We start from the raw sequence: 23,087 nt of genomic DNA on the forward strand, positions 1-23,087 counted from the left end.
TGAATAAATGATTTTTGATTTTATACTTATGGTTTTTATTATAGGAACCATCTCTTAACTAAGGAATTTAAATATATGTACCCAATAAATTAGATTTTCTTTCTATTATTCTCACGTAAAATATTGTTATAGAATGGTGAGCTATACCTTTATACAACCTCTTTTGTAAATTTTTAGCTACATACTCTTTGGTTGCAATATGGATAGATAAAAAATAAAACTGACATATCCGTACATTAGGCGCTTTTCTTATAACTATTTATTATAATAAACTAAGTTATACTACCGCATTAATATAAAAACAAACATTCAAAATTGTATATTTAATTATATAAATAACTCTCGTTACTAATGTTGTTGTACTGAAAATTTCGTAATAAAGGATATCGCTTGATATTATTGATTGCATTTCCCGGGAGACGAGCATAGCGCATGCTTGAAAAACCGGCTGAAAATTCGCGACTGCGGATCTGAAAGGTGAGCTTTTTCTGTTTTCATTATATTGCGTATCGGGTAGTGGCAGTACACAGATTTCTCTCTCTGGTGAGTTCTATCATTATAATTAATAAAATTAAAGTATCATTTTAATTTCATAAACTGTTGTAGTTTTTATGTTGGAACTTAGAAAGTTGCGCATGTTTCAATTACGCAATTTGTTGTTTTGTTTTCTTATGATTTATTTTTCTATTAACAAATAATTTCAGAATTCAAATATCCTATAACGTTGTAGTAAATTTTATGCATTTTCTTATTTTATCGACACATGGTCGCTTCGAACATCTTGAATTTTAATTTTTTATCATTATCTAACGTAATTCATTGTACAAACGTTTAGATGAATATCTTTGCATGAGACACTAGTGCACAAAATGGAAGCACTAAGCCGGCTAAACATGTGCCGGTAGACACATGCCACGTCTTCGCGACAGTTCCTATATAAAAAGAGAACTGTCTAATAGCAAATATATCTTTAGCTGCGCTATTCTTAGTTCACAATGCACTTGCATCTTATATGTATCAGAAAATGTACGTGTTCTTAAGTATTTGCGTCATAACTTCGTATTACCTAAGTATATGATGTAACAGATCCTATGTGATCTATATTTGGACTAAATAGTGGCTGTATCGACGTCCCGGTCGTCCTGCGCAGGCTCTGTTGAGCTCTCCCGGAGATTTGCTCAATCGAAGCCTTCATTCTCCGAGTGCATTCCCGAATAGTGCATATAACAAAACAGATTGCAATTTGTGATTTTAAGTGTTTAATCTCATCGGTAGGTCTATTCGGTTTAACTATCCCTATTAAATAATTAGGCTGTAATTATATTATACAGTTGTTCAAATTAAAAATCTTTAATGGGCGGTGTCTTTTTTCGGAAGCTGCGTATTTCCTCGTTTTTATAAAAGGGTTTTAAGAGAATGTAAGGTTATACATTTCAATTCAATCAAGGCTCTTCCTTAATAGAATCAGGAATTACAGATAGACGTAATAATTTTATTTCCTAGTTTTACACATATGTAATTAAATTTGTCCACGTTGCATTTCTTCCAATGGAGGCTGGGGTTCATAATTCTACACGTGTTTAATTATATTTCCAGTCTTTATATTTAATTATTAGAAAAATCTCGTAAAATATTGTTTTTATCAAAGATCTAATTTCCTAAGGCTTCTGCGATTTACCACATGAGTAAATGACTTTTCAAGTCTTAATAAATTTTAAAATCACGCTTTCTTCGGTCAGGTAAATCGTTGATAATCTGAGAAAATGGGTAAGGAGAAGACTCACATCAACATCGTCGTGATCGGCCACGTGGACTCCGGAAAATCTACCACCACGGGCCACTTGATCTACAAATGCGGTGGGATCGATAAACGTACCATCGAGAAGTTTGAGAAGGAAGCGCAGGAGATGGGCAAGGGATCCTTCAAGTATGCCTGGGTATGTATTCTTGTGTTCAACAGCACCAGATGTTATTGATTCCATTTAGGAATTACACTGGACATTTGGCTGAACTGGAAATATAACACGTTTTTTAAGAATTTAGGTAGTTAAAATTTGATTTTTTTTTGCCTAATATTAAAACTTTATGGAATGAAATACATATCTATATAATGAAATAAAATACATGGCGGAATTTAAATATGTAGTATTTGCTACACATCGTAAAACCCTATATTAAATGAAAAGTTATAACACCATAAATCTTATTGATTAGTTGCTCACTTATAAGACAAAAAAAAATAACTTGAAATTTACAGTTTCAGTAGAATGAGTGTAAAACAAATGCTGTAGAATCTAAAGAGTTTTGAATTGCCTAAACATTTGCGCGACAAGGACGAAGAGAGTTTGGTCGCCTGCAAGGGTAGACAACACCGTGACGCTGTCTGGAGTAGGAAATGCTTCTCTCGGAGAAGAATCCTAACAGACCTTCTGTATCTTAAAGCCTTTATTCACATTGATTTCTGATTAGGAGAAAACAATTGTGGACAGCGACTGATTAGTGCAGGTGATTAGTTGTCTGCGTAGTAACGTGATTAGGAGCGTGTTCTATTTTTTTGCGGGTGAACTGCGAGAAGCCACGTCCCTCACTTGCAGCCATGATGGACATCTATCAACTACTGAATTTACTTAACAGAGTCAATAAACAAGAATTGGGCTCGTTCTCACTATACCTGCACTAATCATCCTCAATTACTACTCATTTGCACTTGCCCTTATCAAAGTGAATACAGGAATTTATAGCAATTATGAAGCGGCTGTTATATAGTTATTTTTTTGTAAAGGTACTAGACAAGCTCAAGGCGGAGCGTGAGCGTGGTATCACCATTGACATTGCTCTGTGGAAGTTTGAGACTGCGAAGTACTACGTCACCATCATTGACGCCCCTGGCCACAGGGACTTCATTAAGAACATGATTACTGGAACCTCTCAGGTAACCAAACAATCGGCATTTAATGCGAGATTTTGTATTTAGTGATTTTTATACCGATAACTAACAAAAAATATAATAGTTTACTTTCTTCAGATACTGAAAATATATATTTATAAAAAGTCAGTGGTGCTACAACCTTTTTAGGTCTGGACCTCAGGGATGAGTCGCACGCTCAATCAATTAAGCCAATATTACATAATAAATACATATATTAAAAAAAATTACTAAAAGTCAGCCATGTTATTTGTGAGCGTCATAGGCTATTTATTAACGAAAAGACTTTTTTTCGAAATCTAGACTACATTATGATTTAGTTTAGTGGTTCGGAGCCTACAAAGTCAGCCTACAAAACATATGTCTTACTTTATAAAAGTCTTCCACCGCTTCTATTTGTATCCAGATGTTTACGATGAACTCAAAAACTGATACTGATTTTTCACCAATATTCAGAAAAAATCAAATGAAACATAATATATTTTTTCAAGATTACAAACAAACATAATTGTTTTCGGTTTATTTATCAATGCTTTGCTTATATATAAAGTCTTTAGTATATTTAATCAGCTGTAGATTGAACAGTTAATTAGGCAAGTTGGCTGTGACATCTACCGTATATGTTACAAATATCTTTTCCAAAAAACATGAAAATTATGGTGAACAATAAATGTTACAAATAATTTAAATAAAAATATTAAAAACACTATAAAATATAAACCTCCAAGTTTCGTTTTTAAAATTACTATTATTACTTTTAACAGTAAATTCTGGCGGATTGTTCAGTTTTAATAGTTGCCGCTTTATTTGACAAAAAATTAACGTTATCTTCTGTTTGTGTAGGCGGATTGCGCAGTCTTGATAGTTGCCGCGGGTACCGGAGAGTTCGAAGCCGGTATAAGCAAAAATGGGCAAACGCGTGAGCATGCCCTGCTCGCTTTCACTTTGGGGGTGAAGCAATTGATCGTTGGCGTCAACAAGATGGATTCCACTGAACCACCCTATCATGAGGCGAGATACGAGGAAATTAAGAAGGAAGTCTCTTCCTACATCAAGAAGATTGGTAAGTTTGGAATTTGTTAGTATGATTTGGGAATTCTGATTTGTTTAAGAAAAATTAAATACAATATACCTAAGCACTTATAGACAATAATTTTGAAGTGTTAGGAGAGCATCTATGAATCTGGTCAAGATTAAGGCCAAAACAATTTAAAGTAAATTAATGCTTGCGTGTGATATTTATATTTATTACCATACTACGCTATAATAAAAAGAAAAATGTCAAATGAAATGTAAAGTATTGGTATCCTATAATCACAGAAGTATTTCCGACTCAATTCGACTAAGAGTTCATCAAGAAGAGAGAGTAACAAGTCTAAAAAACTCTGTTTGCCCCCATTTTTATTAAAAAAAATAAGTAGAGTAAGACAATAAGACAGCATTTAGGAGATGTAGGTATGATATGATAGGTACAGAAAGTATGTATGTGTGACGTAACATTTGTGTCAGGGTACAACCCGGCAACGGTTGCCTTCGTGCCCATCTCGGGATGGCACGGTGATAACATGCTGGAGCCTTCTGACAAGATGCCCTGGTTCAAGGGGTGGAACATCGACCGTAAGGACGGCAAGGTCGAGGGGAAGACTCTAATTGAGGTGCGTCTCGATTTTATGAATTCAAACTTGCGACATGAAACTGCGCGCACCGAGTGAAGTTTGCCGCTTTTAAAAAGCCGAACCTTATATGTATTTAAGATGTGCAGAAACTGCGATAACTTCTTGACTGTTATAAATGTGATATATATTTTAATTATGTGAATATAAAATGATATAACAATTGACTATTATGATATGATTATGTGGTAATGTAATGTTTTTTTTTTAAATTATGTATTTGCCCATGTGTGGCAGAATATGTGGAGTTTAGGTTGTACCATATTTCTGTATGATTTTCTTGCAAATAAATTGATTAATGTTATTAAAAACATCGTGAATGGAAATTAAATGAAGACTAGTTTAATATTCTATGCATCAGTCTTGGATATCGAAAACAATGCGCCTTCTATGTAATGACGCATTTTATTTTGTATCTTGCGGTAAAAATTTATCTCTGCTTTTAGTATTTCTTTATGGAGACTAGTATTTCTGTAAATATATTATTATTGATGTCAAAATGGATATCAACCTGTTGTCCACGTAAGATAAATACCCGTTTCTAAGTAATTTGTAAACGAATTTAGTAGAAATTGTATTAAATTTTTGAAAAAAAACTAAAATTCGTGATAGGCGTTGGACGCGATCCAACCACCATCCCGTCCCACGGAGAAGCCGCTCCGTCTTCCTCTTCAGGACGTGTACAAGATTGGTGGTATCGGAACAGTTCCTGTGGGACGTGTGGAGACTGGAATTTTGAAACCAGGTTAGTTTTTTTTTTTTTTTTGCCATCGTGTCCAGGGACTTTATATATCACGGCTGCTATTTGTGAAATAAAAAACCACAGGTTAGTTGATAGTTGACACGTTAAAGATATAATTTTGGCATTTTGTGTTTCTTTGATGGCTTTCATATAATCGATACGATTGTTTATGATGCCGGCTTGCGGCATGCGTGCGTACTTTTAGGGTTTGTTTCACAATGTCCGGATAAGTTACAAATTAGCTATTTATTAGTTATTGGTAGGATAAACAGTATTTTTGCGTTTCACGACTGTCAGATAGCGATATTCGTCATGAAATTCGAAGTATCTTTTTCGGAACTTTTATTTTTAGAATAATTTATGTGTTGCATAGCTATTGTATACTTTATCCATACAATGTGAAACAGGCCCACAAGGGCCTGTTAAGTTAAATATGTAGTTAATACTATTAACTGATGCCTTTGTTTAGTGCGTCCATAGATACGGCTGTGCTACGCTATTGCGTCAACTCACCTAGTGTATATGCAACGTCTCAAAAATATTCTCAAAAAGACAGTTGTGAGATCCATGTAATATTTAGTCGGTTAATTCAGCCCCTACTTAAGGGATCTGCTGCTAAGTTTTTACGTAATTAGGTAACCTACTTTAGTGGCCCAATATTACAATGTTTTAATAAATACATACATTGAGTTGATAATGCAATAGGTTGGATACCTATAACTAAATAAATAAATAATAATTAGAATACATTTTTTTCAAGATCGTAAGAGATTAAATTAAATTATTTATTATGGCTGAAAGCCAATAGTAGGTAAACAAAGATTAGAATTTTTTTATTTAAAAACAGATAATATTTGTCCTGTACATTACCAGTTGTATATTTAATAAATTGTGGTGATAAGGTATGGTCGTGGTGTTTGCTCCTGCCGCCATCACCACTGAAGTAAAGTCTGTGGAGATGCATCATGAGGCGCTCCAGGAGGCTATGCCTGGTGACAATGTCGGGTTTAACGTGAAGGTATGTGAGATATTAAAGTTAGATTTATCGTTTTTTGTTCATTGAAAAGATGACAGCAAAGATAACTTCGTTACATTTAACCACATTTTTTGGAAAATTAAACCATTAATTAATTCACTTTACCTTTTTATTTAAAAACATACACTTGAACTAAATTATTATGGAGTCTACACAAAGAGTACAAACTATAAATAGCATTTATAATCATTTAGAATGAAGACGGGACTTCAGACAGTTGGTCTACTATTTTAAGTCTTACGGGGAGTAGTGAAGAACTCGAGTTGGTTCTTCAGAGCTCAGATATCTAGGGGTAGGGCCGGATTTAGTGGAGAGCAACCGGGGCCTCAAGAATAGTCTTTCGACTATTGAACACTAGTAAACAACTTTTCCTTTGGTATATTTTTATGTTTGTTATCAAAGAATCTACATGGTTTTACAATAAATGATTATTTGGAAAATAATATTGGGCCAGGGGCCTCCTCTGTTGTCCCGAGGCCTCCAGACACCTAAACCCGGCCCTGCCTTGGAGATATGTGTGGAGGCGAAGGCCAAGGTTATTTGCGATACCAAGACACAGAACCAGTCTGTTGCACAGACTGTCTCCGACACTATCGATATCTTCGTGATAGTTCTTCATCCTGTTTCGAATGAATTCACAGTAGCGATATTGTGGCTAGTGTGTTTTAGTGAAAGTAAATCTTTTCACTAAAACACACTAGCCGATACGACTAGCCAAACTTTAAAAAACCAAAGAGTAGTGCAATTACACTTGTGTCTTTAAGATTATCACTAAGCAATGAGAAATGGAATAGCTGTTCAAGTCAAAACAATACATTAATTAAGTCAAGAGACTGATATTGTGATATGAGCCTTTCTCTTGCGAACAATCACCGTGAACAATGCACAGCCTTGGTATATTAACCAACTAAACACAATAGATGCAACCTGGCCTATAAATAGGTCATAAGTTATGAAATTAAATTGGTATTTTGAACGGCCTTGCCGCTTTCGAAATCGTTTCTCGAAGTTTGGATAGAGCTGGGAGCCCTGGGACAAGCCTTTTTTGTGTTCTCGATCATCTGCAATCGGCTATCAGCCATAATGAGATATTTTCTGAGGTTATTTTGGGTTGGGTGCGATTCTCTGGTCCATGTCTAGTATTTGCCATCTTTTTAGGCGAGTTACGTCATATCCTGGACTTAGATTCTTGGCCTGGCACAAGTATTAGTTAAATAGTTCCCAAATCTTATACATTATAATGAATTGTTGTGAAATGATTTTTTTTAAATGGAGTATTTTGTCTACCGGATGATATAGGGCCCATATCATGGCGGTATGTAGCAAGATTGTTGAACATTGAATTCTCGTTTTTATAGGCATCTTATTTATTTTTTATTGAGCATACAACAGCAATAGCGTCTCCTGCGAGACTGACCTCGGCTTGGGCGGTGGGGTGTATTACTTTACCATGAGTTCAGATTTATAAACTAAAATCTCTATTTTATAGTACTGCGCGTTACCATCAGATTCTATTTGACCCCGATGTATTATAGTTTAACGTTTAATACTTTGCCAAATTCATCGTAGTCTCTAGTCAAATTATTTACTGGTTCTTTGAATAGAGTTTGTTGTAACTTGTGAATAATCGTGGAAAACGGAAGAAAATTGGCCGATCGTTTTATCTAATGAATCGTGAAGAAGAAGAATCAATTAACGATGTAATAATCCACTTGTCGGTTGTTATCAGATCATTAGAAATAATCTAGGCCTACACAAAAGCCACTTATGTCTCAGGGCCATTCTATAAGTGTGTTTCGAACCATTCTTACGAAATAAAAACGAATATAAAATGCTCACAACTAGACCGTTTAAAATATAATTAATACACTGGTGGAGGGAGTATGGTGAACTGTTCCTTCAGGTTGAAAGGAGGATTAGGTGCGATAACAGCAGGACATTTTCCGCTTTCCGACATATGATACGACGCGTCGCGACGGTTGCGTCCACCTCTCCAGTCTCCACGCCCTTAGTTTGGGATTAATGATGATACTTGACACAGCAAGTATCCTCCCCAGGGCCTTTCGCAGAATTTTTGATCAGTCAAACCACTGGCCCGAAGTTAATTTTTCGATATTCTTATCGGGAATATCTTCGTTAGCTCGTTTCAGGGTATGACATCATCGCAGTTATTTGCAAGCGCATATTGTAGATGTCGCTGTTTTTCCTACTACTACACTTTCCTTACGCCCAAACCCATTAAACTATCTCAACACATTTTTCACCACCTGAGATAAACTTTATAACCAATCGACGGATTGTAATAGACATAATTATGTCGATACATGCTATCCATGTTAGGTCGGAACGGTGTATGAAAATGACAGTTTAACTGTGCCAATATCCTACCTTAAGATTTTAACTTACACCAGTATTTTAAATAATTAAAAATCTATTTGATATGTTTTAAACATAGACATGTATATTTTAATATTATTTGTACGATTTTATTTACTTATTTGGTTTATATTGATTATTAAATATGAGTGTAAAGAGCGAAGAGATTGCATTCTATCCGTCGCCAAAAATGGATTATCTTCGTAGGGTTTGGTTATTGGGATGCAGATAGGAGATCGATCGACTGTCACGGTCTGATCTGAGTTCTGACGGATTAGGTTCGGACGTTAATGTTGTCGTTGTTAAACCATTTAAATATTAATGGTGTTATATATTATATTATTATAGTTTTTAATTAAAAACTAAACATTTAAAATGTGTGTGTAAAAAAGTGTCTCTCGCTGATTACGACGAAATATCGACCTAGCATTTTAAGTATATTGTTTAATTTGCATTAAAATTAGTTTTGAGATTCTACTTGGCATTGACTTCTGTGTACAGAACGTGTCGGTGAAGGAGTTGCGTCGTGGCTATGTGGCTGGTGACTCCAAGAACAATCCCCCCAAGGGTGCTGCTGACTTTACTGCTCAGGTAAGCCACTTATAATTCACTAGCAGACTCGGCCAAGCGTTGCTGTGGCTAAGGTTTTTGTTATATTACATAGTAGTAAATTAATCAAGGGAAACCGTAGGAGAACTTATGTGAAACGTTGGTACCACGACACGGACCTAAACTAAACTACCTTTAACTCAGCGCCATCTGTTAGAATTGTATCAAATAATAAACAAATGTTAATGTTATCGTAATTTTAGTAAGGATGCCTATTTTTTTTGAAAATGAAATATAGCCTATGTCACTCAGGAATGATGTAGCTTTCCAACAGTGAAAGAATTTTTCAAATCTGCCAAGTAGTTTCGGAGCCTATTCAATTCATACAAACAAACAAAAAATCAAACCTTTCCTCTTTATAATATTAGTATAGACAACTTCACAAAAGTCTAAGGGTAAGGTGTCAAATGCAACACATAAATTATTCGAAAGATAAAAGTTCCCAATAAGATACTTCGCATTTCATGACGTATAGCGCTATCTGACAGTCGTGAAACGCAACAGCGTTTATCCTACCAATAAGTAATAAGTAGCTTATTTGGAACTTATCCGGACATTGTGAAACAGGCCCTAAATGTCTCACGATACGCAAGAGTCGGTTTTTATGGTCCTTATCAGTTACTTGCGTGAAATTAACACTAAATTCAAAACGTTTAGGAACATTCTGGAAGTTTAAAAAATTTCAGTGTTATAAAAATTATCGAACAGTAGTCGTATTTTCATATATTTCGATTTTGATTGATTTTGTTAAATTACATTTTTTTAAGAGCCGTCACTTAATTTTAATATGTGTAGCATAACATACTAAGGAGTTAGAAATTCTTAATCAATTACTGTTATATTTGCTTGGAATCTAATATACTTTTTAGTTGTCTTTGGCAAACAATTAGATAAGCATAGATAACGTGTTGCACTCCGGGACTGCCGGCAGAAGTGAAAACTTGAATATTAACATTGTGCATTTTGATATTTTGGAATGGTTAGGGAATAATTTTTCACGAATTCCTTTAATTATTTATCAGTATAAAAGTACTATTTATGTAGTAGAATACAATATTTATTTATTGCGCTATCGTACACAAACATGACAATTTATAGTACATCAAATACGCGGCGCCAGTTGTATACTCTCCTTTCGTCTTGAGTTTTCGATCAAAATCGATAAAAAAAAATGTATTTACCTTTTCCAAAAAGTGTGTAACGCCACTAAAGAAGTTTTCACTTCAAAAAACTTCGCCGAAAATCTTTAAATGAATTTAGTACACAGTAGATAGTTTTTGCTACCGTTTACATTGACAATAATTTTTTAGTCTGCGTTTGATAATAAGGGTCATTATTGTGTAACAAGTGGGTTCCTAGCTAATATCGCATTCTAATTATTTTAATTTTGAAATCTATAACTGGTTGCTTATTTAGAACAGTGGTCAGATTGAGCAATAACTACATTTTGTTTTTGAGACCAATGCCGATTTGTTAGGTAACCCTGCGTTAATGTTGCAATTAGCAAAAATTTAATTGAACTTTTGGAAATAGCTATTATGCTTACAAGCATTAGTCAAAATTAAAAAAAATAATATATTACTAAGAAATTGCTAAATTTGCATTAACTTTATTTTGGTAAATTGGTTTCGATTGTAGTTTTTGATAGTTGTTGTTAATTCTTATATAACTTAGGTATTTTTTGTATATAAAAAAAATCCCTTGAACTCTTATACACTTATCTTGTTAACTGATAGGATATAGAAGACAGTAGCTTTTCAAAAAATATAGTCATGCATTAATCTCTATATATATAATTCTCGTGTCACAATGTTAGTTTCCATACTCCTTTGAAACGGCTAGACCGATTCTTTAAGCATATTCCGTAGGTCTGAGAATCGGCTCCTATCTATCTTTGAACCCCTAAGCGATAATGGGTGTCCAGCCCAATAATTTATTTTTTATTCTTTAGACAATTTTTTTTGTGTTTTTATGGTGTAAACCCTTAATTTTCACCCTTCTACAATTAACTCCTATTTTTTATTTGTTAATTAAAAGCTTATGACATGAACTCTGAGGTTCATATAGAGAAAAAATCACAGCAAAATGTTCCATATTGGTATGTACTAAAAAAGTAAAAAGGTAGACATTCAGGCGAAAAGAAATTCACGGGGGCGTCTAGTATTAACATAATAATTGTTTGTATTCAGGTGATCGTTTTGAACCATCCCGGGCAGATTAGCAATGGATACACCCCGGTACTTGACTGTCACACTGCCCACATTGCCTGCAAATTTGCTGAGATCAAGGAGAAATGTGACCGCCGTACTGGTAAGTATATATTGTGTTCCCCCAATTTAATTGAAATGAACGAGGGGAACATCACTTCAGATGTTATTAAATACAAGAAAAAGATGCCTAACGTTTAAATCGTTGTATTTTTTAGATAAGAATTATTACAAGTATTGGTGTCTGACTAACTCTGCGCTGTCATTATTCTAAATGTAAGATTTAATAACTAGTCTTGTTATTCATAATTATTACTTGTCTACGGCATCCCTTAAAAATTATAAGTGTGTCATAATGAATAAAACCAATGAATAAACAAAGGTAGAAAATAAGAACATGAACAGAAGTACATACATGTCTGAAAGGATAATAAATGTATTTATGTAAATAAATAAATAAAAATAAAAAAGTACATAGTCTTCTTCTGACTTCTATCAGTCGAACCAACTGACTGGGCCAATCGGTCGATCACGGTTTGATGGGGCGACTTACGATACACCATGCTCCTCATCCTTAGTAATAAATAATAATAAAATAAATGACAGAGAAAGATTTGTCTAATATAATACAAGGATAACTATATAAATTATTATTATCTTTAAGCTTTATACACTTCTATATAGCCTTCTTTGCCTACCTATACAAAATAACTATTTCATCGGTATTCAATGCTAGGAGCACCTTCTTCTTTTTCTTCAATACTAGTCAGTATTGGATACAATTCCTATAAACCTTATTTCATTTAGTTTAGTTTAAACGTGCCAAAATCGTATAAAATAATGTTGTTTTTGCGAAACCAGTTTCAATTCGAGTTTAGACATTCTAGTTTTACATGATGCTGTTTTAGAAGGTGAAGGTCTTTTAAGATTGCTATATACAGGGGTGTTAGATATAATTAAAAAAGAGTGTATGTACTTATTACATGTTAGAAGTTATACTTCTTTGGCGTATGGAAAAAAATAACTAAAATGCAGTAGTCAGTAGTGATTAACGATAAATATTGAAATTGATCAAAATGATTTTAGATTAAAGATAGGATTTGTTTGCCTCGAATATACGAAGATTAAACATGCTGTATGTTACGAATAATATTATGTCAACTACAACAGGATGTTGCAACGATCATCATATTTTAAAATAAGGAAAACTATTAAATTTATTATTAATCAATAACAGGGAAGAAACCCATAATAATAAATTATTTTTATTTTCAAAACGAAAAGCAAGTATACTTACATTTTAGAGTAGATACACTCCTGAATTATGCTAGTCTTAAACGACAAGCTTCTGTAGCTCATTGGTTAACAAATATATCGCAAGGTTCAATTCCCGGCGAAACAGTAATGGCGTCGGATTAGACCAATGAAACACTAGCAAAAACCCCACTACTAATAAGTTGAAAGCATCGAATTCCTGTCAGAATTAAGTCGAACTTTTGTGCATCATCAGGTAAAACCACTGAAGTGGAGCCGAAGTCCATAAAGTCTGGTGACGCGGCCATCGTCACCCTGATGCCGACAAAACCCCTCTGCGTTGAGTCTTTCCAGGAGTTCCCGCCGCTGGGACGCTTCGCTGTACGTGATATGCGTCAGACCGTCGCTGTGGGTGTCATCAAGGTAATACATTGGATTATCTTTGTATAACAATATTTAATCTATAACAACGTTGATAACTCTAGTTAAGCAGGTATTCAGTGCCCCAAGGTTTCGTTAACGCCGCGCAGTAGCAAAGGGTTTTTTTATATAATAGGGGGCAAACGAGCCTGCGGGTCGCCCAAAGAGGGCAGTCATCGCAGCCCATAGACACTCATTGAATGTGAAACTTGACATTTCTAATTCGACTAAAACATGATTTCTTCGTTTTATAATAAATAGGAACGCTTTTATATTTAATACCGACCAAGACGGCAAAGACTAGACGTCCTGCTTTGAACGGGACTGTCCCTTTTTCCAATTACGAGTCCCGGTGTCCCCTAAATAAATATTGTGGCGCAAAAATTATCGTATCGTAATATAAACAGACACCGTGCGATAATTTCGGTAGCAGAATTTAAAAAAAATGTTCCAAGAGTTTCTTTATTCTTATTTGAAATCGTCACCAGCTATATTAAAACAAATTTGTTCTTCTTGTAAATATGAATATCATTAAACAATTTGGATATCTATATTTTCTGATTCGTAACTTTTAATTACTTTGTCTGATAAATAACTTTGTTTTTTTTCATTGACTACTTAATATTTGACTCAAATTAAACTAATGCCCCGTTTTGAGTCGAAGATATCATAAATGGTCTCTTTATGTATTTAAATATTTGTTATATTATTCATATTACGCGGAAATTATGAAGATTTAATATTTTTCGTATCATAATGTTTGATTGATTATAACAATATCCCTTTCTTGTTTTCAGAGCGTGACCTTTAAAGAGGTGACCACTGGTAAAGTCACCAAAGCCGCCGAGAAGGCCCAGAAGAAAAAATAACTATTGGGCTGCTTAAAACACGTAGAGCAGCCGGTGTGTGTCATCTGCAACGCTGCCCCATGTAACCCCACTTCCCCATATGTATCCCATTCTTCCCACAATTGGATGTTGCCCCCCGAGCAGCCGGCAGATGATGAATCGGTTGCCCCCAAAATCCCAATATCGATGTTGTCTCGTAGTCGTGAGTCCCACTCACACCATAGGAGCTTCTTAACTGGTGACATCACTCACGTTCCCAACTCTTGCATTTATCATAAGATACTCGTTCGTTTTAGTTACACATACGTGCTAAGTTTATGTCTTTTTAATTTTAGTTGTAAGTTATTTTCTATGTTTGAATTTCCGTACTTGAAGGCTCGTTATATCTTAATAATTTCCCATCGCAAAGAGTTCAGGAGGAAAGATGTTTGTGTAATTGAATTTTTAAACCGTTTCACCTCACTCACCACTCTGACATAAACGTATTTTGTTCGTTCTCTGAGAGTGATTTTAAGTTGATAAAGGTACGACGCAACCACGCTGTAATGAGGTGCTTGACTCGTTCACTCTATCTTATTGACATTTCATTGACAAATTTTGGAAAAGTACATTTAAGATTAGATGTTATTTTCATAGATGGTGTTGAATGTTGAATTGTAGGGATTTTAACATCAGAGAGTAGAAAATGAAGGCAATGGTTTAACCAAAGCCATATAGTTGGATTAAGGGTATAATAATTAAGCGTTTAAAACGTTTTGATAGATGTCTGAAACTTTGTAAGTGATTTTTGTTCCTAGGTTGACCTTGTCTAAAAACATATTGTATATTCAGTTACATATTTTAGATAGAAAGTGTAAAGGTTTAAACGTTCAATTTGACGATTGTAAAATTTCTTGGATTAGGAATGTAGGTACGGATGCAACTGGAAACTCTTTTTAAGCTAAATGTATCTTAATATTTTCAATAATTTTTGTAAAGACCTTGATCCTGATAAAACCAATAAAGAAGCGACTGGAATGTTGTGTTTTAATTAGCTATAATTAGTTAATACGCTACTTAAGGAAAACATTCAATTAGTTAATTTAAACTATTTAGGTACTTAATGATAAAGTTTATTATTTTATTATGGACTCTGATGATTTTATAAAATAAAAGAAGAAAAACTATACCCACGTTTTGAACCTGCGAAATTATAACAACTATATTCCCTCTTAAGCAATCAACGCATACAAAATTCTACCTGAAATACACATATATTAAATTTAAAAACGCAAATCTAAAAAATCACCTTTAAGTCCGAAGGGAAAAACTGGAAATAAGCTAAAATATCAAGGTGTTTTTTCAGAGTTTAATACAAAATGTTCCGCAACGACTATTTTAAGTACAAGTACAGTATTTTAAGTACAGTTGTATATGTGTCATGAGTCATGACCCTAAATTTTACGCGTACAGTGTATAATAATGCTAAACCTTCCTTACACCAGGTGTCAAAGACGATTGAAATTTTTAAACATTATTTTCATGTTTGACACTTGGGCAAGGGCTGACATTGACATTTGGCATACGTGTTCACTGTCCGGTGTTCCGTGTTTTGTAAATTGTGTAACATTTGATCCGAAGAAAACTTGTTTCGCCGGTGTTTACTGATATTTATTTTACCAATGAAAAGCAACGATAACGAAACATGATGACGTGTGCTTTGCCGTAAGTGAAAGTAACATATAGTGGTAGGAGTCATTTGCAAAGGCCTTCAATAACAGTCGTGTTGCGGAACGCTCGCAGTCTCTCGTCGGTCGTGGTTTAGTGCACTCGAGTCATCGTAAACATTCTATCGTAACTATGTGTGGAATTTTCGCATATATTAATCACCTGACACCTAAGAGTCGGCGTGAAATTTTGGAATTACTTGTCAATGGATTAAAACGTTTGGAATACCGAGGATATGACTCTGCTGGTGTCGCCATTGATGCTCCTGACCAGAAAGATATTTCTGTCTTAAAAAAAAAGGGCAAAGTAGCTGCTCTTGAAGAATTACTTCAACAACAAAGTTTGGACTTGGCAGTTGAAGATTGTGTCGATTCCCACTGTGGTATTGCTCATACCCGTTGGGCTACTCATGGTGAACCAAGTGCTGTTAACTCTCACCCTCAGCGTTCAGGAGAAGACAATGCGTTTGTTGTCATTCACAATGGTATTATTACCAACTACAAAGAAGTAAAAACCTTTCTAGAAAATAAGGGATATTGTTTTGAATCCCAAACTGACACGGAAGCTATTGCTAAGCTGGTTCATCACATTTACAGTCAACACAAGGATTACAGTTTCCAAGAGCTGGTAGAACAGGTAATTCAGCAGCTAGAAGGTGCCTTTGCATTATGCTTTAAATCCCGCTACTTTCCAAATGAATGTGTTGCAACACGTAGAGGAAGTCCTTTACTTGTTGGTATCAAAACAAGACGCCGTCTATCAAGTGATCATGTACCCATTATGTACAATAATAACAAGGCTACTCGTGGTGTAGTACCTTCTTTACCTCGAGTTAACAGCCATGCACATTTTGAACCAGAAGAAGAGAGGGATGTTGAATACTTCTTTGCCTCTGATGCTTCTGCTGTTATCGAACATACCAACAGGGTTCTGTACTTTGAAGATGATGATGTAGCACATGTAAAGGGCGGTGTTCTTAGTATCCACCGTATGTCTGGAAGCAGCACTGATCCTCATCAAAGAGAGATTTTCACACTTAAATTGGAATTGCAACAAATTATGAAAGGAAATTATGACTACTTCATGCAAAAAGAAATTTTTGAGCAATCTGAGTCCATTGTAAATACCATGAGAGGTCGTCTTAACTTTGCTGATGGAACTGTTACACTTGGTGGAATCACAGACTATATTCCAGAAATAAAGCGTTGCCGTAGACTAATGCTTATTGGATGTGGAACAAGTTACCACAGTGCAGTGGCAACTCGTCAATTACTTGAAGAGTTGACAGAGCTGCCTGTGATGGTTGAATTGGCTTCAGATTTCTTGGACAGAAACACACCAGTATTCCGTGATGATGTATGCTTCTTTATTTCACAGTCTGGAGAAACTGCAGATACTTTAATGGCATTAAGATATTGCAAACGTCACGGAGCCCTGATTGTTGGCATAACAAATACAGTTGGAAGTTCAATCTGTCGTGAGTCCCATTGTGGTGTACATATTAACGCTGGTCCGGAAATTGGTGTGGCCTCAACAAAGGCCTATACCTCACAATTTGTATCCCTTGTTATGTTTGCCTTGGTAATAAGTGAAGACAGAATTTCTCTCCAAAAGAGAAGGGCTGACATAATAGCAGGCTTGCATGAATTGGACAAAAAGATTAAACAGGTGTTAGCGCTAGATGATAAAGTGAAGGCCCTGGCTGAAGATCTCTACCGTCAGCGGTCTCTTTTGATTATGGGCCGTGGATATAACTTTGCCACTTGTCTAGAGGGAGCCTTAAAAGTCAAAGAGTTGACATATATGCACAGTGAAGGTATTATGGCTGGAGAATTGAAGCACGGACCATTGGCGCTGATCGATGATTCCATGCCTGTTATGATGATTGTTATGCGTGACCCGGTTTATACAAAATGCATGAATGCCTTGCAACAAGTGACTGCCCGCCAAGGACGTCCAATCGTCGTGTGTGAAGAGGGTGATACTGAAACGAAAAGCTTAGCATCCCGTGTCTTAGAAGTTCCAAAGACAGTAGATTGTCTTCAAGGAGTCCTTACAGTTATCCCCATGCAGTTATTGGCATACCATATAGCCGTCTTGAGAGAATGTAATGTTGACTGCCCAAGAAATCTGGCTAAATCTGTAACTGTAGAGTGATTATCAGTTATTTCTCACTTAACATTAAAAGTTAGATCTCTTAATGCACAAGTTACTTTATATTTTTAAAGTTGATTACTTTATTTTCTTGTATATAATATTAATTACGATAGATAGTGAATCGTGTACGACATAATCGTAATCACAAATCAGTGCAGATATATTTTTGGATATTTTAATGATTGCATTCATTCCATTGAATTAAATATTAACTTTATTAATATTGCGTCACATTCCCGTCACAATTACTCAATATCTGGCCGGTTGAAATTATTACGATAGATCTTGTTCAAGGTTGGCTTGACAATTCCTATTGGCCTATGGAATATTTGCATATGTTTGTGATTTTTATGTTCCAATCGTATGAACATTGGATTCATATTTTATTCCATTTCCAGAAATTTTGTAATACTCCTATACCCCTAAGATTGTAATTTGCTAGATATTAGAGATTATACATTATTCATTGTATAATTCTTAGGACCTGTATATAATTTTCGTATTAATAAATAATTTAGAATGTTGATGTTTATATATTTTTATATAACTTTTATACATTTACAATAAGTGAGAATGATCTTTTATGTATTTGAGCAAAAAGAATCGGCAATCTATTAATGATTTGCCTAGGGATTATTTTTTATCTCTGCCTTTATCGGCGGAAATATTTGTTTCGACAACTGTTATTTTATTTTAAAATACTGATTCTGACGCTATTATAATATTAAAGATCCTTATGATTGATTATTTTAATATCGATTGTCGACAATAAGATTTAGAAAAAAAAGGATTATATTTTTATCAAAACTAAATTGAAATGTTAGTTATAACTAGTCAAAATTATGTTATTCCATTTGCAAAAGATCTTTTACTATTAAAAATGTTAATTGTTTATAAGTTTATTTTTAAATATAATAAAGTTGCTTTTACATTTATTTTTATTTGTTTTCTTTTTTATGACACGGACGTTCGTGGGAAAATTCGTATATTAATTTATCGTAAACACAAAAATATTTTATTACGTTTATTAAGGGATTGATTTGAGAATGCGCAAGCTTTGGTCTTTCGTTTTAACTATGGTAAGCTTATTTAATTCTGTACTAGAATGACTTAGTAACGGTTAACTCTTAACAAACTACTGAATACAGTAGTTCTTGAATTAAAAGTCAGCATTATATAGGTATCTGTTTTTTTTTTTTAAATATAGAAATAAGTCTTAAAACCGTGTACGAATAGCATTAGGGAGCTTATTGATGTATAAATGAATTAGAAATCTAGAAATCTGCCCTAAAAATAACTACTAAGGTCTAAATTTGAGTTTTTGGACCTCAATCACTGTCTGTTACCAACAAATAAACCAACGTTTATGACTGATTTAATAATGTCAAATTATTTTTACGTACAGTTCGATTTGTAATATTTATTTAGTATGTAGTAAATATGTAATTATCTCACTGACTTAATTGATCTTGAAGTGCAGAGCGACTTATTTTTATTGATCCATTTTCATTTATTTTAGTTAAAACTATAGTTTAAATGTATATTGTTAAAATTCTTATATAAAATGTCTTTTGTCATAGCTAACAGACATTTCATTCAATAATTATACAGTTAAGCATGATTAAAAGTTTTCTGTAAAATATCTATACACAATACAAATAAAAACCTATTTTGGAACCTTTTACCAAGTTCTCATCTTCTTGCAAACAATAATTAAAACTTTCTTCAAGCGTAACATACCGCACTTTAAATTACAATACGAATTTATTGTGTCGTTAAATTTTGTCAAAAATAAATGAAAATACCTTGAAATGTTACTTTAAAAATAACTAACAAGGTCTATTTACTGAGTTTTTGCACCTAAAACCACAATTGATTGTGTGTATTATATATATAATATATATCCTAAAATTCTATTTCCTATTTGTGTTTCAGCACAAATACTTCTAAATTCTAGACACAAAAATCATAAATGAGATTTACGCCCTTTCTTATAATCATGCTATCAAATTGTTTCCGACCGAGTATATATGAAACACCTCGACATCATAATGGAAAAAAGGAACAATAATATAAAAACATAAACATCTTGCTCTTTTCCACCCTGCCTTAGGACTATGAATGATATTGCTTCCGTTCCGTTAATTTTCTTAATAGTCAAGTTTTGTCACAAGCATTACTTTTTTATAGAACAGGGGGCTAACAGGCAGGAGGCTCACCTGATGTTAAGTGATACCGCCGCCCATGTACACTCGATGCCAGAGGGTTCGCGAGTGCGTTGCCGGCCTTTTAAGAATTTGTACGCTTTCTTTAAGGACCCTAATTCGAATTAGTTCATGTCTTCACTGTACGACAGAGTTGCAAAGCGACAATGTGCTACCGGGGCATTGTCTATCGGAGATAATACCTTGTTTTTTTAATACACGATGTATTTGACCTCACTGCTCCGACAGCTCCGCATTCCAAGATAACTGGATGACTGTATCCTCTGCGCTGAAACAGCATTTCTACAAAAGACTGTCTGTGTGACATTTGATGTTTATTATAAATGTTTGTGAAGCCGAAGTGAATCGCTACATAGTTAAAGTCATGCGTAGTGCAAAAATATAATCGACATTGACTGATATGGTTTTATAAACATCTTATCATGGAGTCATCATTCTCAGTACACAGATATACACTTACCTAGTAACATTCTTTGTTCTATCTGCCACAATCAGGTGTACATATACACCTTTATGGCTAGTCTTTTGTAAGGACTATGAAGATAATACTATACATACTAAACACTTTTTAACGGATTGAAGTTATGTATTATTGTAAACTTATAATTATTTAATACATAACTTCAATCCGTTAAAAAAGAGTTTTTCTTTAAATGTGTAAAAGTTATGTTAATAAAAGACAATACCACAAACAAATATTTTAATATCGAGTGTACCTAGGTGTTTTTCGTACCTCTAGAAAACGTTTGAAAATACATATTTAGAAGAGGCTTTTGTCGAAGTAAACTGTTACACAGCATTTTGCCTTACTTATAATCTAGAGTCGATTGTCAAGTAATGTCTGTATCTTGGCGAAGTTTTAGGGGGTGGAAGAAAGTTCGCGAACGCTTTAGGTAAAATCCTAAATGGACAGCACATAAATTATTATTGAAAGTATTGAGTGTCCATGGGCTCTGTCATGTATCACTTAACATCAGGCGAGCCTCCTGCCCGTTTGCCCCCTGTTATATAAAAAAAACATAAGCTGCAAGTTATACTCAACTCAAATATAATAATGCTTACAGTATGTTGTTTGGGCTGTCGCGGTACTGTTGCCCATCAGGTTTATTTGCGGATGCACACCTGGATAACTTTTCATCAATTATCGAAAACGGACAGCCTTACTGATGCGTGGGGATGGTGCGAGTACCAACAATATCCTGATGGTTATAGCAAATAAGCCCGAATGTGCTGTTTTGAGACACTGGGTTCATATACATACTTATGAATTGAATATTTAAATGTTTATAATAACTTTGTTAATATAGTTATAAGTTTTCCTATACTAACATTATATGGACTTATTAATTGGTCTGAAATAAATGATTTTTATTTTTATTTTTGTATTTTACACTTGTATGCAACCTGCATGTCAACTTGAACGCACATAACAAGCTTCAGGTGTCTCAAAGATCGATGGAACGGTGTATATATTGTATGTACGGATAGGAAAGAAAAGAACGTATAAAACAAAAAAATACATCATTATGTGGAATATAGAGGTTTAGTTGCCGATATTAAATCCAAAAACTAGATTGTTAAGCAAATAAGCGAGATGATTAAGACATTCTTATAAAAAAATAAAAATATGACCGCTTGAATGGTAGATGAGTTATAAACGCTAGTCTAAATATACCGATTTTAATTAAACAATTAGATCAAGTTTGTAAAATACCTACTTTTTACGATTTAATGTGAGGAAATCGAGTTTAAGATTGTTAAATGGAAGTGGTTAAGGTGTTAAGAACATTATTTTTAATATGTAAATGTACCCGACGCTGAAGCGCGGGACTTCCAAATTCGCGGGGCCCATAGCAGTTGCTACTCATACTACGTGGCTAATCTGGCCAAGAGTTAAACTGGCCTCAGTTACGATGAACGCAAAAGAGAACAAAGGTGGATCAAATAAGAAACAGCAGGTGGCAACGGAGAGTGCAAACAGGAATGGTGGGATTAGTCGGGAGGAGGCTTTTGCCTTAAAACACACATATACCTAAGAAGGTAGAAATATAAATGTGTTGGAGTGTAATAGGATCCATTATTATTATGCTCATAAAATAATTTAATCGTCTGCCATTTTTGTTATCATTGTTTGTCGTGATCAAAGCAAATTATGCTTATAAGCGCCGATCAAATGATTGAAAGATTATAAGTAAAGTGGTTGATAAGATACAAATTGATTTAGGTGATTTCCTGAAAATTACCAAGAATAAGTAGATAATTAATTTATTGAAATGTTGATTCGATGATTCGACATGAATGCGTAAACTTCAGACGAATTTTTCATTTAGACAGGGTAGTATTGAAGAAAAGAATTTAAAAGAAAAATAAAAAGGAAACGAATTGGTTAAATAATTATATTTTAAGTAATTAAGTTTGTTATGGAAGAGCTGAGAACCCTAACACAGGTATTTTTACTTAAAAGGGTTTCCAAATCATACACTTAGAAAAGAAAATGTACTTAAAATGAATAAAGACTTTTTATTATTATTATTGTATAAGTTCCGTCGTAACACTTAAAGAGAACGCGGAGAGGATTCAGGAATACTCCTGAAACAGACTATCAGAGTTCAGAGAAACATGCGTTGGGCTCGCTACCGCAGCAGATGCTCTTGACGGAGACACGGAGACACGGAATATATTAATTATAATTATTGTGACCAAGTTTTAATGTAAATTAAGGTTTTTATTATTTATCTCTCTCTTTAGTCGGTAGTTCATGTCTGAGCGTCATGGTGTTTTTTTTTATATATATAACAGGGGGCAAACAGGCTCACTTGATGTTTAGTGATACCGCCGCCCATATAATTATTAAATCAAAGTATACAAATTATTGCAATAACAATTTTGAAATAGGAAAATAGACAC

The 23,087-nt window shown here is 34.2% G+C and overlaps 2 protein-coding genes across 3 annotated transcripts; both read left to right on the top strand.

The window, feature by feature from the left end:
* The first annotated feature begins 368 nt into the window (after positions 1 to 368).
* LOC110996427 (elongation factor 1-alpha) lies at positions 369 to 15,108 on the top strand. 2 transcript variants are annotated; one of them, XM_022264078.2, is made up of 11 exons: positions 369 to 477; positions 1,740 to 1,937; positions 2,783 to 2,932; positions 3,770 to 3,989; positions 4,436 to 4,581; positions 5,212 to 5,344; positions 6,244 to 6,359; positions 9,255 to 9,344; positions 11,552 to 11,672; positions 13,080 to 13,246; positions 14,041 to 15,108. In XM_022264078.2, the coding sequence occupies exons 2-11, from the start codon at positions 1,764 to 1,766 to the stop codon at positions 14,110 to 14,112; spliced, it is 1,389 nt and encodes a 462-aa protein (XP_022119770.1). In that variant the 5' UTR covers positions 369 to 477; positions 1,740 to 1,763; the 3' UTR covers positions 14,113 to 15,108. The 2 variants fall into 2 exon arrangements, with proteins under 2 accessions (XP_022119770.1, XP_022119769.1); XM_022264077.2 differs by having other exon boundaries at positions 460 to 543.
* A 574-nt stretch (positions 15,109 to 15,682) lies between these two features.
* LOC110996424 (glutamine--fructose-6-phosphate aminotransferase [isomerizing] 1) lies at positions 15,683 to 18,890 on the top strand. The gene has a single exon (XM_022264073.2). The coding sequence runs from the start codon at positions 15,931 to 15,933 to the stop codon at positions 17,953 to 17,955; it is 2,025 nt and encodes a 674-aa protein (XP_022119765.1). The 5' UTR covers positions 15,683 to 15,930; the 3' UTR covers positions 17,956 to 18,890.
* Positions 18,891 to 23,087: the final 4,197 nt, after the last annotated feature.

The sequence above is a fragment of the Pieris rapae genome, chromosome 23 (assembly GCF_905147795.1).
Source record: "Pieris rapae chromosome 23, ilPieRapa1.1, whole genome shotgun sequence".
Taxonomy (NCBI): Eukaryota; Metazoa; Arthropoda; class Insecta; order Lepidoptera; family Pieridae; genus Pieris; species Pieris rapae.